Source organism: Mangifera indica, chromosome 16, assembly GCF_011075055.1.
Source record: "Mangifera indica cultivar Alphonso chromosome 16, CATAS_Mindica_2.1, whole genome shotgun sequence".
Lineage (NCBI taxonomy): Eukaryota > Viridiplantae > Streptophyta > Magnoliopsida > Sapindales > Anacardiaceae > Mangifera > Mangifera indica.
This window is the reverse complement of record NC_058152.1, coordinates 1,574,656-1,591,855: the sequence shown is the minus strand read 5'-3', so window position 1 is coordinate 1,591,855 and position 17,200 is coordinate 1,574,656. Positions and strand designations below refer to the sequence as shown.

Below are 17,200 nucleotides of genomic sequence, written 5' to 3'. Positions count from 1 at the left end.
GAAAGGTGCGGCATAGCAGAGAAAAGAGTTGGATCCACGTGTATAAATACTTTGACGCAAGCCCTAACAGATACAGTGACAGCGCATAATGGCCACCACTCAGGATCAGGAAGACGACGAAGCCGATATTAATCCGATCAAAATGCTGTTTCCGGCCGATGAAGACCACAGTTCCGATAACGGAGTGCCGTTTCCGCCGCATGAAGTAGAGGAAGAAACTTCATCCAACCAGTATTACATCTCGTCGATCAAGTCAACCCTGCTCATACGCCAGCTCCCTTCTCAAGGCCTTTCCTTCCAGCTCTGGCCGGCAGCCACCACGCTTGTTTCCCTCCTCGATCTCTACTGCACTGACCCCACTCACGGCCCTCTCGCCCCCATTTTATCCGACGGAGCCGATCGTCGCCGCCTCAACATTCTAGAGCTTGGCTCTGGCACTGGCCTGGTTGGCTTAGCCGCCGCGGCTATCCTCGGAGCTAACGTCACCCTCACTGACCTCCCTCATGTCATTCCCAACCTCCAATTCAACGCTGACGCCAATGCCAGTTTGTTGGCCCTCCAAGGTGGGACCGCCCACGTGGTACCTCTTAGGTGGGGTGAGGCTGATGACGTGGATGTCATCGTGCAGGAATTTGATCTTATATTGGCCTCTGATGTTGTTTACCACGATCACCTTTATGACCCTCTTCTCGAAACGCTGCGTTTGTTTCTGAATTCAGGCAAGGAGGAGGAGAATAAGAAGAAGAATATGATGTTTGTGATGGCTCACTTAAGGAGGTGGAAGAAGGACTCGGCGTTTTTCAGAAAGGCAAAGAAACTGTTTGAAGTTCGAACTGTACACGTGGATCCTCCTTGTAATGGAGCCAGGATTGGTGTGGTGGTTTACTGTTTTAATGGGAAGACAGAAAAAAATATGAAGAATCCTTGTTAGTGGCAGTGGGGAAGCATTTGAGAAAGTGCATTGTGTTGTGTTGTGTTGTGTTGTTCAATTGTGATTCCATCAGTTTAGAACTCCCTTTACCACTTAAGATTAGGGTCTGGTTTTGTCCAAACCCAATCAAAGGTTACTTCAAGTTCTCTTCGAATTTAAAATGGTTACCTAAGTATCAAATTCAATTAATTTGAGTCTTTACAGATGATGAATCGTTTGAATATAAAAAAGTTGTATCGAATAAAAAGAACAATGAAAAAAGAAAAATTGCAAAAATTGTGGACGAGATGAGATTGGTTCATGCCAAACTAAACACCAATTTAAAAGAAACCAATCACCGGGGCCCTTCAACAGTGCGGTCATTAACAATTTTCTGGGAATGAAAGAAATGGAAAGGGAAAGAATGTAGTCAAAACAGAGATCATTTCTTCTTGATAACAACTCAGCCACTCAGATTATACAAACTGCACACAATGCAGCCAAAAATATATTGCGCCGCCTTTTTTTTCACAATGTTTTTACAGGAAGCAACTTCAATCAAATTTTAAAAAGCCTCAACACTGACTAGAAAAGATCCGACATTCATACAAAATCTACAAACCAATACAATAAGATTCTCAATCCTTCGACAAGCCACTGTTCAGCTACATGAGCTTGCTTCAGTTGCACTTCTCCATTTCAAGGAACTACCAATACAACAAGACAACATATGTTATTGCAAGCTTAGAATAACTCAATTTCATGACACTGCCAATAAGACAATATGCATTGCAGGCTTCAAAAAAGCTCCTTCACATTTGATTAATTGCTCAAGCCTCAACAGTTTGTACATTGATGGCTGTTCATGATCCTCGAGTTAGGAAAACAATGGATTACCGACATTCATATAATATTCATCGCTTCCTTAGCGGTGAGCCTCTAGCCACAGCTTTCATACTCTGTGAATCTCTGAAACAAACAAAGTGCACTAGTGTTTTCCCGTTGGGATAAACTGCAAACACGCTTGTTCCTAGTTTCTTGTGGCAAAGGGAGCACGTACTGTCACCGGTGATCTTCACCACTGCTTTTCTCTGGTTGTAGAGCTCATCTTTCACCTGTTTTGCACAATCATTCTTTCAGAGAACTAAGGGAGATCAAACATTAAAAGAGGAGATCAAGCAAGAACTATGTGGAAGTATTGCATTGCTAGGAATAGGGAGAAAATAAACTAAATGCATGGACTTTAAGATAACAAGTTTAAAGCCATAAAAACATAGCCGAGTTATTCAAGATACAACTATAACAACTCGGATAATAATCTTGAAGTTAAATAGAAATCTAATATCCTACTCAAATAAAGTCTGGCAGAAAAAAATTTGGCAGAGGGTAACACATAAGTTTATAAATCCATAATGATAGACCAAGGGCAACATTAGAATGGAGACACACTTCAGTATAAGTGTGAAGCTACTGCAGTGATGAAATGATTGCAATTGAGAATCCAGAATAAGCCTTCTCAAGAAGTTTAACCTAACTGCAAGTGTTCCTAGGAGTGGAGACTATATGGCACAAGATATACCCCAAAAATCAGATTGCCTATATGACAGAAGATGCCAAAAACAAATGCAACTCCAGCATCTTCGTAAATGTGTGAATCCTATAACCAATGGAAAATATTATTCACTAGTGGTGATTTGCTTCATAGGGTAAGGCTAAAGTTGGAATTTCTGTTAATTCATTCCCCAGTTAAACTTATGCAAAACATATGCTTACCTGCAGGTTCTCACTCTGCCTCAGACTCCTGATCACTGAAAAATTTCTGTAGGCTTCGCTAGATTTCCTCAGAAGAGGTCCAAGAAATGGAAGCAGATTCTGAAAATGTACATGAAAAGACATTCCTTCATAAAGTAGCTTAGGAATGATATACTAATGCTAAAATTAATAATCATGAGAACTTGGGCATGAGTGAATCATTTTAATAATTTGCAAAGAACATAAGATTACTTTCTCACCATCTGCAACCTTAACATTCTGTGATTAAAAATATGTACAAAGGGTTTAGGGTTTTGCCCACAAAACAAAACAACGTAAGAACCATAAAGTATAGTTTCAGTAAAAAATCAATACAAACAGCAGGCAGATACAAATGGTAGTTAGAAGTTTTGTGAGTTCTTTATCAATTAATCAATACCTGTAGCTTAGTTTCTTTAGGTAAGAGCTTGAGGGCCTGAGCACCATTGATTCTATTCCACCTTTGGCTCAAAAGATCAATGACCTCGTCAAGCATTATAGTAGAACCTCCCTCCTCACTAAATTCTTCACCATCAGCATCGCCATCACTCCTACCACTGTCAGTGCTGCTGGGACTGAATCGTGAATCTTCTGCACCCTCTATTGCAGCAATTTTCTTGGTTGCACGTCCTCCTTTAGTCTTAACTGAAGTTCCTGACCCAACTTTTGGTAGGCTTGTATTCTGAGATGATAACACATTTGTAATTCGCTTTTCAAAGTTCTTGGTTGTCCTACTTGGATTTAGATATATTTGCATAAGAGTGAGATATATATTGCCAGAAGATTTTGCTGATTGCTGATGAGCTAAAGACTCATAAAGCCGATCACAGTAAGCTAGTGCCAATTCAGGTAAATGAAGCTGAAAAAGAACTTCAATTAGAAATAGTATTCAGAATACAAAGAACAGGTTCAAGAAAAACTAGACATATTAAAACAATTATGCATAGCCTACTATCATTGTTGACTCTAATGGAGAAAATGTTGCATTATCGTGGCAAAGGGTACCCTTTAATTTGTATGCAACAGACTTTAGTTCTCTTTCACGTTCCTTTGGAAGTGATTTTAATTCATCAAATAGGTTAACTTTCTATCAGGAAATACCTTATGAACATATAAAGACAAGGCAAGCTCATGTTGGTTCATTTTGCCCAACAAAAGCGCACGTTCTTCATATAAAGCATCTGGAGGAAGACGCTTCAGCAAAGTCTCAGGACTATATCCAGAGATACTCTCAAGAGCAGACAACAATTTCTTCCTTGTCGGTGAATAAACCTTTTCATTCCACTTCTGTTGAGCAATAAGGTCGGCATACCAATCGAGTACTTCTGAAAGATAGATTTGTATCTATAGCACAAAAAATTAAAAGTGAAATTGGGTAATATTACAAAATAAATCATATAATCAGCACAACTCAACAGCTACGTTCACTGCTAATTGCAAGAACTCTCCTACAAAAACTAATGTTCTTTTTCAGGTTGAAAATCAAGAATCCTCACCATTTCGTTTTGTAGGTTCCCAGAAATTCCATTTTCATTCATTGCAAGCATAAGTTCCAAGTATCTACCCTGCATGCTAGGAGCATGCTGCTTCAAATAGGAGTTGACCAAGTCCGCAGGAATATTCCCAGATAAAAATAGATCAATGGTTTGGGTTGGACAACTTTCAAGAACAAGCATTGAGAACTCAAGGACAAGCATGGGGTCAGTCTCACAGAGTGGCTGCAGAAGAAAATTCATCAAACCTAATTAGTTATTCAAAAAATACTGGCTCTAGTCTTACTCATTCTAAATCTTGTATTTCAAAGAAAAAGTTCATCCAGTAAGTTGGCTGTAAATAAATTAAAAACCATATGTCCTAGTCAAGATGCATCTCAAACATTCACTTTCAATGTGAGTACAAAACCACAGATAGCTTCACCATGCGTTTCAACAGTTAAATTTAAGGAAGGCAAAAGCAATAGTCAGTGCGATAAAAAAAATAGCTTTAAATTACTATGGGACAATAGAGAAATATTGTCACAACCTAAATGCTCTAGAGCAAATTCTTGTTGATGCTTGGAAGAAATAAATACCATATGATCTACAAAACAATGATTACTATGATACAGAAATTACTGTAACCAAAAATGCTCTTGAGCAAACTCTCGTCTCATACAGTGGCTGCAGAAGAAAATTATCAACACTAATTAGGCAATTTAACATATACTGGCTTTTGTCTAGTGATATTCCAAATCTTGAGTTTCAAAGCAAAAGTCCACCCATTAAATTGGTTACCAACAAATTAAACACCATATGTTCTGGTCAAGATACATCTGAAATTCTACCTATCATCATGAGGACATAAACTTCGGAAGCTTCACCATTTATTACATGAATATATTTAAAGACCACAAAAGCAGTAGTGGGTGCAGAAAGAAACAAAACCTTCAAATCATAGCTATGATACATGAACGAAATTATTGTCACAACTAAATGCTCTAGAGCAAATGCTAGTTGATGTGCTAGAATGCTGAATAATAGAATCTATCTAATCAGCACAAAAAATTAAAATTACCTTCAGATATTCAATAATTGACTCAGGGTTGAACTTTTGAGTAAGCTCAAGTTGTGATTGGTTGGATTTTGATTCTTCAACTAACTGGTGCAGAAGTTTTAGAGCTTCTCGGTGCATTGAATTAGACCTGTAAAGTTCAAGCAGAGCAGCATAGTGATTCCTTTTTAGAAGAATCTCCTCACATATTTTTGCGTCACAATAGTTATGACCTTTGAGTAATTCTAAAGCTGCTGAAGACTGTCCAGTAAGAAGCAGAGCTTGGAGTAGGGCTGTATCCAGTATTGCTGCCATCTCCCTGGCACCCGAGTTAATAGGAATGGTACCACGCCCCTAAAGTTTGAAAGAGATAATATTACATAGTAACTCAAGATTTTGGTTTAAGGTATTGGCGTGTTAAATGTAAAAAGATATGTGAAGGGTAACTTATCATAGTGTTGTTTCTGAGTTTTACCACTATGCCAAAAAGTAAATATCAAGCACAAATACATGTTATTTATGTGCTCACAAGGCTGCAGTTCTCAGTTTTTACCCCCAGTCAACGCCTACTTCAAATAACGTATCTCGTTTATTTAAAATGTTAAAGCAACAAGCTCAGCTCAGGCTTGATTTCACTCTTACAACTGAGCCATATAAACCAAATAACTGGCATGATGAATATTAATCATATGAAGGAGAACAAAAAAGTTCATGTTCAATATACAACACAGCCTTTATCATCATGAAAATCAAAAGTTATACATTAGGTTTTGCAAAGTAAATGGAAACTGAGGTAATATAGCACAATCACATGAAATTTACACCAAATACAAGGAAGAATTTTAAACTCACCTTGTTTGATTTCTTAAACCTGGTTGACTCAAATGATGCATAGCTATCTCCAACAGCATCTAAAACAACCTCATCAGTTCCCTCAGCAGTGGCCTTTTCAATTACATTGCCTCTCTTCTTTTGCAGGAACTTAATGAGAGCCATGAGAGTGTTATGGCTCATTTTCTTGGATTCAAGTGCTGCACTCTCGTCAGGTTCTAATAACTGTTGTGGAGATGAGGATTCCATATCATCTGACACTCCAGATGACGCCCTTGAGAGATGTGATGCATCCCAAGAACTGTCCAACATCTTCTCTGGTTCAGGAACCATGGTTGTTTTGGGAAGAACAATAGATGGGTACAAGGTGAGAACATAAGTAATGTCCACTTGAGATGCCAAAAAATGCTCCATGGCCTCCTCATAGCTCCCATTTTCAAAAAGATAGTGAGCATATCTGTAATAGGCAAAACAAGCTAGTTTAACTCTAATGTTAAAAAATCTATGAAGCATAATTGATTTATTGCCCATTAATTTTACTATTAAGAATCTGCTCAAGAGTGAATTTATTGAAAACCATCCACACAAGTTATAATATTAACAAATTACATACTGGTGATGAACAAATCATCAAATTATGCACCATATATCAATAATTCTTGATGGATCCCATGCTACAATATTTATGTAAGCTTAATACAGCAAGGCACAAGGTTATAATGCATCACCTTATTTTTCATTTAGACAAATTATGTCACTTTTCTCAAGCAGTTGTAATGTCATTGCTTATTTTCTAGAGCTGGTAACTTCAAACAATATTAAAGATTAGAAGAAAAGTTTAATGTTGAAAAGACAGTATATGAATAAACCAATCATCTGGCTAGTTCCAATTCATTAACTAAATTGAAATTAATTAGCCTTTAAACACCTCAGCCAAGTAGGGCAATATTATTATTATGCAATCATAACACCCAATGGGAGGGACAAGATGCATGGACCATAACATCCCCAGCCTTAGTAGACACCTGTAGTTTTGTACAAGTCCAAACCCAAAAAATCATATATCTTTTAAATCAGCTAGACAAGAAAGACAGAGGTCATATGATGATTTCATGATATAGTATGATAAAACATGAATAGAGCTTTTCCTCCATAAAAAAGGGGGTGGGGGTGCAAAAGTAACTGCTATTTAATGGGAAATATCAACCTTATATGAATTGACCCCTCCTTCGCAGCACGGAGGCTTGAATCTTCTGGGGGAAGCAGTTTACACAAGGCCAATGCTTCCTCAAAATCTCCAGATGCTGTTAATTGTACAATCTGCAATGTGCTTACAAGCAAAATTCTTAATGCAGTTCCTGAATCATTGTGTCATATTCTTTCTATGTTAGGCTGCTGTGTCATGGCCAAATACATGGTAAGTGTATATTATGAACAACATTGTATCATGATTAATCTGTAATAAATCAGAAGTAAATCTAAAGACTCATGATGATAGGTAAAGGACCCACAATAGAATTTAAAAACACCCTTGTGTGCTCTTGCATAGTTGCATGTTGATTGAATACAGTACAATCATTAACAGAATTACAATTTATTATAAAGTATTAATATTAAATGGATTTGAATTCAAGATCACTAGGTCAACTTAATTATTATATCATGTTAAGTTATCACTTGGCCTAAAAAAGTTAGGGCCCAAACAGAAATGTTTTTACTTTTAAAAAACTGGAATCTTAAGCTTCGTCAAATAGATGTCTTATTTATTCATCCACTAGACCAGAAAGTAATACACCCATACTAGGGTCGTTCAGTAACCATAACCGTTATTTTAGAAAAAAAAAAAACCCTTAAATACCTGTACACCAAGTGGAACGGGAAAGAGCCCAAAAACAGAATTTTCAGATGCAACAATAACAGCATTGCTGCTTGGGATGATATGCCGAACATTTTGAAGAACAACTGTCTGTATCATTGGATATGGAACTCGAAGTGATCGAATCTGAGAAAAAAGAGTAAAGAAGGGCAAATTTTCACAACTCGCAACACAAATGCAAAAGTAACCAGGAAAAGTTTCAAGTTTGCTATATACTAAGGTTACCTCAACACGTCTAGGCAACAGAGCTATTGCATATGGCTTCTGAATGATAACAGTAGTGGGAGCCTCAGACCAACAAATCCTGTCAGCTTGAAGAAGCTTACCATTTTGGTCCACAAAAACCCCAATATTCTCCTAAAAGCATAAAGAAAGTAAATACATTTTATATCTATGAGCAGTGAAATGGAAATATTATAACAGCAGTTATTAGGTTTCATTTAGGTCTTCCCATATAAAACTAGCAAGAATGACAATTAAAACTTTCAAACTTGACGATTAAAAATACTAGTGTTTGAAACTACATACATTCATACATACTACAATAACAAGTTCATTCTGCATATTTCAAACAAGGGTGGTCCTTGACAGGATCTTGAAAAGTTCATTTTAACAAAGAAGACCATGGAATCAGAAAGCAAGAGTTGCTAGGTGCAGCTCCAAATTCGACTAAATGTCATGGACATAGCAGTGAAGATTTAAAAAAAGGGGTTTTTTACATGCCAAATTCAATCATTTCAATCAATATAACAGTTATGGAAATAAATTCATAAGGTAGCCCCTATAAAAATGGTCGGCAACGAAAAGTACCTTCCCAAGAAGAAGTTCGCCAGAAGGAAGTGAGATAACTAATGGCTGTGCAAGTCTTCCAGCAGGAAAAACCTCAGACAATACGCCATTTGTTGAATTCAGTATCATGTATTCTTTTCTGATTGCTATACATATATTTTCACCACACCAAGACATTGATTTCACAGTATCTGGCACTCCAAATTCTTTAACCTCCACAAATCCACGTCCCCCTAAACCAACGCATCCAAAGTAATTAGTGAATGCATTTTTAGAACCTTAGACCTGTAAGGCTTTTTCTCTCTCACACAAATTAAAAAGCATTCATTAGAAGCACACGAGAGTAATACCACATTATGCTCCAAATAATTACATTTTTTTTATTTCATCAACTTACCAAAACAAATAAGGAATAAAAGTAATTACCATCGTGTCTGAAAATACAGACCCTCTTTTGCCTGGCGAAACACAAAAAGCCTCTTCGATCATCCCAGGAATACACATTAGCACCTTTAGCTTTCGTTAACACAGCAATTGTCTCCAAATTGGGGAGTCTATGAAACGCGATCGATTCCGAAAGCGATAAGAGAAGCTCTCTAGAAGCTAACACCTCCATCGACAACATAGGCTTCTTCGAGAAGCCGGCAACAGTTCTCTCCAATTCATACTGTTCCTTGCGCAAAGCAGGCTGATCAGACGATGAAGATCGGTCGGAGTCGGAGGATTCCGGTGCGTAAATTTTGAGGGATCCATCGGAACAGCCCAGAAGGAGCTTTGAGCCGTAAGAAGCGACGGCATCAATCTTCGGAGAGCAATTGGCGAGGAGCTGGAAAGAATCGTACGCACTGTGTACCATTATTGTTTCTATCCTTTGTCACTCTGCTTTCATCACTGCCTTTTAAATATTCGTGGCCAGTGTTTTGGATCTACAAGGGTGAACTTAATTTGGGCGGGTGATAAGAGAAACGACGTCGCTTGACCGGTTTTTGTTGGCAACTGAAGAAACGGTTCACTTTCCATGTCCCAGAGTGTTTTGGCGGGCCAGCACGGTGCCTGGGCATTTGATTAACGAAACAAGAAAAGGAATTTTGAAAAACGGTTCAACAAATCGATGAACATAAATTAATTATATTTTTATTTATTAAAATAAAATTGAATAAATATATAATTTAGAATAGATTTGTTAAGAATGATGTTATCATAGTGTAAATACCAATTACACTTTATAATTAAACATTTAATAAAAAGGGCTCGATAAACTTATTATATAAGAGTTAAATCTCTTTCTCAAAACATATCAAAACGATACATATACCCATTCACACTCATCGTGCTTTGGTTCTATATGTTATTCAATAGAAAGGTCGATTTACATATCAACAATCGATCAAATGTGTTGCTACTTAGTTATTTAATTAGATTTGTCTGAACCCCTAATATTTTAATTTCAAGTACTCTATGTGTATGAGAATTTGTTGTGGCTGTATTTGATTGATTACATTTTCTTTGTTTGAAGTCATCTTTCGGCAAGAGCACGAAATCCATTCAATTAATTGTCTAATAACAGAACAAGCTCCGCCAATGAAACTGTGAATCACAAATGAGGCACAGTTAAGTATATCAGGACCCGCAAAACCAAATCATAATAGAAACTAAATACTGTCAAATAGTCAAGATTCATCAACTGATTACACCAGCAATCGTTCAAGGCGAAAAAACCTGATGTTAACGAGCTCGTTTTGTAACATCCTGCAGAACAACATGAGCAGCATTACGACCAGGTGCACCCATCACACCTCCTCCAGGATGTGTTCCACTACCACACATGTACAGCCCTTTTACTGGGGTCCTATAACCTGACCTTTAATTAGAAGATAAAAAAAGAATAAGTTTCTCCTATGAGATGCCTATAACTCGGATTGAAAATTTTCAAGATCATTGAAAATGTTAAGAATTACCATCCTTTAACAGGTCGCATCAAAAACAGTGAATCCAATCCCATAGCACCATGAAAAATGTTTCCCCCTGCCACGTGTATACAAGGTTTAATTATGTTCCAATGGAGTTGTAAAACTAAAAGGTATCTGTTCATTTATGCCATGTTCATTTTTCTTTTATTCTATCACAGATCTTTTTCTTTTTTCTGTGTATATACAGGATGTTTAGCTGAAAGAATTACGGATATTTCTAAGATCAGTTATCAATTGACAATACACGAGTCTATAGCTGAGAAGGGAAAATACCTGTCAGACCAAATTCCCTTTCAAGATCTAGCGGAGTCAACATGTCATACCCAATTACGGATGAGCTAAAGCCAGGAGCATATTCATCAATCAGGCTAAAACATTTTTGTGCATATGACTCCTACAGAGACAGTGATCATTAACTCACAGCCCCTATGTGTTCTGCTAAATAGTCATTATAAAACTAAAAAAATATTCTTTCTAGGAAAGTCTATCAAATGTGGAATATTATATAATACAAGACCAGTTCATCATAAATTCTCCTGGTTCAAATTACAACTTACTCGGTACATAGGATCTTCCCAGCTACCATCTGAAGGTTTATATGGTGTGTATTGTGTGAATAAGCTAACCACATGTTTACCTACAAGATAATAAACAAAGCATCATTCTACTAGAAACATTCAAACTTCTAAATTACAGGATAGTTGGTGTAACTTCAATGGATAATGGTAAAGTAGATCGCAAGGAGAAAAAGTTGGAGATTAATATCAAACAAAATCAAAGATTATACTTGGACATCAAGTAGTTATGACAAGATACATGTTTGACAAGGCAAGGTTCAATAGAAGTGGTAATGAACCCATAATCTGTTCTAGTCTCAGTTGGCTTGATGGCTGAGAAATTGTTTTGAAGACTTTTAGAGACTTCAACACCACAAAAGTGACTTCCATCTTCATCGATTTATCATAAACAAGGGAAAAGCCAATAAAGAGTTTATTTCAAACCCTGTGACCATGAATATATTGCCTGCCCACATTCACCCTACTGCAATTCAAAAGCATTAAAGAAGAAACTCAATATAAATAACACGTATTCTTTCTTCAACATGCAGAATGATTGACACAACTTTGTTTATCATTGCTTACTGATTGCAAAAATTCACACGTTCAGCTCTCTTTGACTTTGACAATTAGTCATACTTTTTTCTTTCTCTAAGGAAACCATTTATGACTTTTCCCATTAGGATAAAAACGTGCCAATCGATCAATACCTACTCACCTTCAATACACACATCAGTGAAGTTCAAAGAGAACCAAAGAAGGCAAAGAAAGATTAAATTCACTATACCTGGGGGAGAAATAGTTTTGTCCAATGAAGAAGGAATTGTCATCTCCATAACAGGCCTTCGAGATGGTAAACCATTCCAAGCATCTTGACAAGCTGAGCCAATCTCATCCATACTTGACAAATGAAACAATAAATCAATCAATTAACAAATTTGATTTCCTAGACTATGCTTGGAAAACTAGGATATTGAACTTGTAATATAAAATTTATTTTTGTCTATAGCTTTTGAGCTGATGAATACATAACTTATATAGCTTCTTTTGGATCCCTTAGGGATTTTTGGACAGTTTGTCCTCATTTTTGGAGGACAACTTGTTCACCTTTTATAATCTCCTTAATATTTCAACAGTTCTTGGCCTAGTCATATCAGAAACTAGTTCCAATATAGAAGCAAGTACAGTCAATTGACCAATGCCTTGAAAGAAAAAAATCTCAGCAATTACATTTAAGCATACCTTTCGGCCCCAATGTGAATAGTCGCTGTATGCTGAGGACCAACTTCATATTGACTTGACTTGTAACAATGGAATTGGGGCAATTTATCAACTGCAACATTGATTTTTGTTACTCCCTGTTTTTGTTGAAGACAACCACATACTAGTCAATATATTACTAACCTCATGTTATAAAATAGTCTAAGCACATACACAAAGGGGCTGGTACAGGGAAGGCATTGTTTCTCACATGTTTAACTTGGATATTGTAATATAACTAAAAGTCATAAAAAGGATATGTATGCAGCACTATAGGCAGAAAATTCGATTGAGTCTCAACAACAGGAGCCCTTCACAGATTCCTTAATTTTCTTTAGATAATGATGCAGAAACAAACTAAAAGCAGAGATAGAAAAATAAGAGAAATATGAAGTTCAACATTCTCCCAGGCATAAACATAAGTTTTCAATACAGTGATCATACAGAGTTGTAGTCAGAGTTCTTGACAGCACGAAGAAAATCGTCAGGAAGAACATCTTGATGCACCAATCCCTGCACCAGAAAAATATAAGCTTGAACTGGAGAGAAATATCTAATAATAAAAACTTCAAAAGCAGCATGAATCTGCCTTTTGCCTTTCACCAAGTATGCAACCTTTTGTACAACAAAGAAGCAATTCAACCTTCTTACCATGAAAGTCTTATAAGGGGTTGCATTTGACAAAACAATTGAAGAATACACTTGGGTCCCATCAACCAGTAATACCTAGATTATCAATAAGGTACAGTCATCCAGTAGTTCCATTAAACACTTTAGAGTACACTCAGCTGAGGTCATAGGTTAAAGAATGTAACCCCATCAACTTTTCCAGAGTCTCCAATCATTATCTGCGAAACCTGTACAACATGACAGAAAAATTGGAAACTCAGGAATCTGAACTCCATGGAAACTAGAGAAAATGACTCCTTATGATAGATAATGTGTCAAAGAAGAATGATAAGTGAACTATGACACTAAATATATGAGAGTTAATCACCAAAATGTTAAACTTGAAGAAACAAAACAGCATAATCGTTCAACATTTACATCTTTGCTCCACCAACAAGAATATAAATTATTACTACTTTGTTTAATGATTCAAGGAATTGGTGAAGAGAAATACTTAGTAGAGTCAGTACAGCTTATTGACACAGCAAGAGGAATAACAGTCATCATACTAAACTGACCTCCTCGTTTGTGAGAATATGTACCCCAGCTTCCCTGGCAGCTTTACTTATAGCCAAGGATACCGAACCCATTCCACCTTCAACATGCCTACAACGTATATAGTATAGTTTAGAAAGTACATTCAACAGACCATAACATACAAACCAATTAACCTTTCAGCTATGGTCTTGTCAAATCTAAATGAACATCAAGTTATTCAAGAAGAAGTAGTTGTTATAATCTAATAAACAAAGCCAGTGGTAGTATGTCACTAATTTAGCCTCAAACAAGAATGATAAAAATTGTGTATGCATTCAGGGAAAGAATAATATCCACTCAATCCTACTCCATAGGTAGAAAGAATTAAAAAGTCTCAACCAAACTAAGAAACACATTGTAAGTTCTTAGAATTCTAATTGGATCAAAAAAGAATAATGCACTAATACATGGTGACTTTATGAATTCATCAATTTCATAGACTTTGGTTTAGATTTACCAGTGATTCACTGTCCATTTCATGTGACCCCTCTGATCTTATACTGAATGCTAGATGTGTCATTAGTAGCATGTATTGCCGATTAAGTGTGAGTTTTTCATGCTCTAATACCATATGAGAAGTCCAACTCAAACATACTACAAACATATTTGTTGAACCTTACATTGATGTTAACCCATGCTTTAATGAATAAATATTAAATTATCAGAACCTAAAGTTCAGTTATAATTTTCCAATATTCCTTGCACCCTATCTCAAAAGAGAGAGAGAAGAAGAAATAGAACATAGATCATGAGTTAAAAGCATTGAACCATTATAAAATTCTAGATGCTTTAGTACTGGGATGATTAAGTAGATTTAATTTTAAACTTTAAAATTTGCAGCTCTCTATTTTGCAATGTAGACTTCCAAATCATTAACATGAACTTTACAAATTAAATACTTACGACCAAACATTACGATCACCATCAGTTTCACCCATCACATGATGTAGCAGAACATATCCACTCCCGGGTGCATGGATACTAGCCTATAAGAAATTTAGAATGGCAACTTAACAATGCCTTAATTCAATTGAGAAGCCCACCATCAAATCCCACGGTCTAAGCTGTAATAACAATTTTAAACTAGCATCTAATATTAGTCAGTTTAAAATTGGAACAGCCACATCATTAAGTCATCATGATAAACTTTAAAAACATCTTAAGGATAGACTAGAAAGGAATTAAGAACATGAATCATCCTCAAACCTTAGTATTCAACAGATTTCAACACATGAAAGTACCAGCAGGTAGAGCAGGATTCAAAGTTGTAATAGTATCATCACAATAAATAGTATCCAATGTAATGTCAAACTCAAAGAGTATAAAAGTCTTACCATACTCCCAACAATAGCATCTCCAGCTATTGCAGCCTTCAGTAAATCTGACTGTATTTAGCACATTAGGAAAAGCACCATGTTATGAATTGAATCAGTAACTAACCAAGCCTAAACAAAACAACATGCTGTAATATTCATACAAAAAAAAATCATAATTAAATTGAACTTCAAGTAAGAAGTTTCATAATCAGAACACTGCCAGAAAGATAATGCTAGATACCATAGTTTTGTAGACTTTCATGCAACTTAGGATCCTTAAATAACATTTAGATACAACAGTTTTAGCAAACTAAACAGAAGAACATGCATGATTTCAAATCCATTCAAGTAATGCCGCTAGTACCTCAAACCACTTATTCAAGACTTTGGATGTTGGTGACAATAAGAGTTCCACAAAGTCCCTATCAGAATATTATTTAAACCACATTAACAAAGGGGATACAAATAAAATAACTTTTTAGCATGTAATTATCTATAGTAAATTAGCAATAACAATTGTAATAGTCTTAGCTCAGTCTATATGTATTTGAATCTGTACGTTTATGAACCAACCATCAATGGTGGATGGAGTTAACAAGATAATAATACTTACACCATATCCTTTTGCCCCAATAACAAGGCATGCCGCAGGCAACGACTCCAAAAAACAGATTTTTCCAACTTGTCCTTCAACCAATCATTCAAAGATGAATACCCAGGCCCATACAAAGTTTCAGGTGTACGAGAATCCACAAGAAAATCCATGAATTTGCATAATTTATTTAGCTGACTTTCATATCTGTAAACCAACAAAAAGTGCAATTGAATCGAATCATGCAAACTTTCCTGATAAATAAATAAATATCCAACAAATAATAGTCCAAAAGCAGAGCAATGTAGTTGTTACAGTAACAATTTCATCTATAAGCTATAGAGTAGCACCTTGGATAAGCATCCGCATCACGTTTTGAGAATTTGGAGATCTCTGAGTAATTTTGTTCCTCGTCAAATCCTAAAAGAAGGTGACGGCCATCAAGACATGGTGAAAACGAGGTAGCCGTTGGCTTTAGCAACTTCAAACCATGTCTCTTCAACTCCAAGTCCCTTCAAATTCAAAGACTTAATATTAGCATTGTATATACTTAGCAATATATAATTATATATACTAAGCAGATGATCATAATGATGATGAGATGAATGAAAGCATGCAGTTGCATAAATTAGCACCTGATGACGGAGGGACGGAGGAGGCTTTGGAGGTAGCTGCAGCGTGAGAATTTGAAGCCTGGGATGAGTTCTTCAGTAACGGCAGCTCCACCTATGACGTAGCGGCGCTCCAGCACGGCTACTGAAAGGCCCCCACGGGCCAAATAAGCTGCAGCCGTTAATCCATTATGGCCTCCACCGATCACCACCACGTCCCACTTTTTCTCCTTCAACGTCCGCCGGCTAATGCTTCCGCTGCTAAAACACCTTTTCCACATTCCAGCTCAGCTCGCCGCCTTGACTTGATTCCAATCAAACATCAAAGTGTTCATCAGCTGCCCCTACCCATTTCAAGTTCTTACGTGGAATCTACTCTGCAGTGGGGCCACACATATAATATTGTTTAATATGTTAAGTGTGAGATGTATTAATCAGCGGTCCCATGGTCTAGTGGTTAGGACATTGGACTCTGAATCCAGTAACCCGAGTTCAAATCTCGGTGGGACCTTTTTTAATTCACAAAATTGGTTCAGCCCACTTTAATATTTTTTCCTTTTTATTTTTGTAAATGATATGCTATAATTTCAACAAATACATAGGAAATTGTTGGCAGAGAGAATGAAATGTTATGTCTAGGAATTAGTACTTTAATATTTAGATTAGATGTCAACTTGGTGAATGTATTGATTCAATCTATCTAACATTTGAATCATCTCTATCATCTCAACACTACAATCACTATCACCACTATTACTTTTATTATTATTGATAGTATTATATTTTATATTTCTTTACTATCATTTTATTTTATTGTGTTTTGACCGTATACTTTTTATTATTGTCCTCCCCAAAGTTATATTGATTTAAATTATCAATAAAAAAAATGAAATATCATATTTAAAAACTAACATTTTTATATTTAGATTGAATATTAACTCAATGAGTATGTGTGTTCAATT

The 17,200-nt window shown here is 36.2% G+C and overlaps 3 protein-coding genes and 1 non-coding gene across 6 annotated transcripts; 2 read left to right on the top strand and 2 right to left on the bottom strand.

The window, feature by feature from the left end:
- Positions 1-81: 81 nt before the first annotated feature.
- On the top strand, positions 82-1,120 carry LOC123199326 (protein N-lysine methyltransferase METTL21A-like). The gene has a single exon (XM_044614271.1). It carries the CDS (start codon positions 89-91, stop codon positions 929-931), a length of 843 nt encoding a protein of 280 aa, XP_044470206.1. The 5' UTR covers positions 82-88; the 3' UTR covers positions 932-1,120.
- A 266-nt stretch (positions 1,121-1,386) lies between these two features.
- On the bottom strand, positions 1,387-9,599 carry LOC123199323 (vacuolar sorting protein 39). Its single transcript, XM_044614265.1, has 12 exons — positions 9,153-9,599; positions 8,748-8,959; positions 8,163-8,294; positions 7,920-8,063; positions 7,269-7,381; positions 6,083-6,518; positions 5,255-5,584; positions 4,198-4,419; positions 3,803-4,045; positions 3,102-3,560; positions 2,684-2,782; positions 1,387-2,025 (listed from the first exon to the last, which is right to left on the bottom strand). Exons 1-12 carry the CDS (start codon positions 9,580-9,582, stop codon positions 1,825-1,827), a joined length of 3,021 nt encoding a protein of 1,006 aa, XP_044470200.1. The 5' UTR covers positions 9,583-9,599; the 3' UTR covers positions 1,387-1,824.
- A 44-nt stretch (positions 9,600-9,643) lies between these two features.
- LOC123199324 (pyridine nucleotide-disulfide oxidoreductase domain-containing protein 2-like) lies at positions 9,644-16,579 on the bottom strand. Of its 3 annotated transcripts, none has more exons than XM_044614268.1 (17): positions 16,263-16,579; positions 15,978-16,139; positions 15,649-15,834; positions 15,400-15,457; positions 15,054-15,104; positions 14,623-14,705; positions 13,701-13,788; positions 13,329-13,370; positions 13,165-13,239; positions 12,958-13,026; positions 12,496-12,611; positions 12,041-12,153; positions 11,254-11,333; positions 10,970-11,090; positions 10,685-10,751; positions 10,446-10,587; positions 9,644-9,779 (listed from the first exon to the last, which is right to left on the bottom strand). In XM_044614268.1, exons 1-16 carry the CDS (start codon positions 16,517-16,519, stop codon positions 10,452-10,454), a joined length of 1,704 nt encoding a protein of 567 aa, XP_044470203.1. In that variant the 5' UTR covers positions 16,520-16,579; the 3' UTR covers positions 9,644-9,779; positions 10,446-10,451. The 3 variants fall into 3 exon arrangements, with proteins under 3 accessions (XP_044470203.1, XP_044470202.1, XP_044470201.1); XM_044614267.1 differs by lacking the exon at positions 9,644-9,779 and adding an exon at positions 10,213-10,313; XM_044614266.1 differs by lacking the exon at positions 9,644-9,779 and having other exon boundaries at positions 10,213-10,587.
- Positions 16,580-16,677: 98 nt separating this feature from the next.
- Positions 16,678-16,749, top strand: TRNAQ-CUG. Its single transcript has one exon. It is a non-coding gene; the product is annotated as a tRNA-Gln (tRNA).
- Positions 16,750-17,200: the final 451 nt, after the last annotated feature.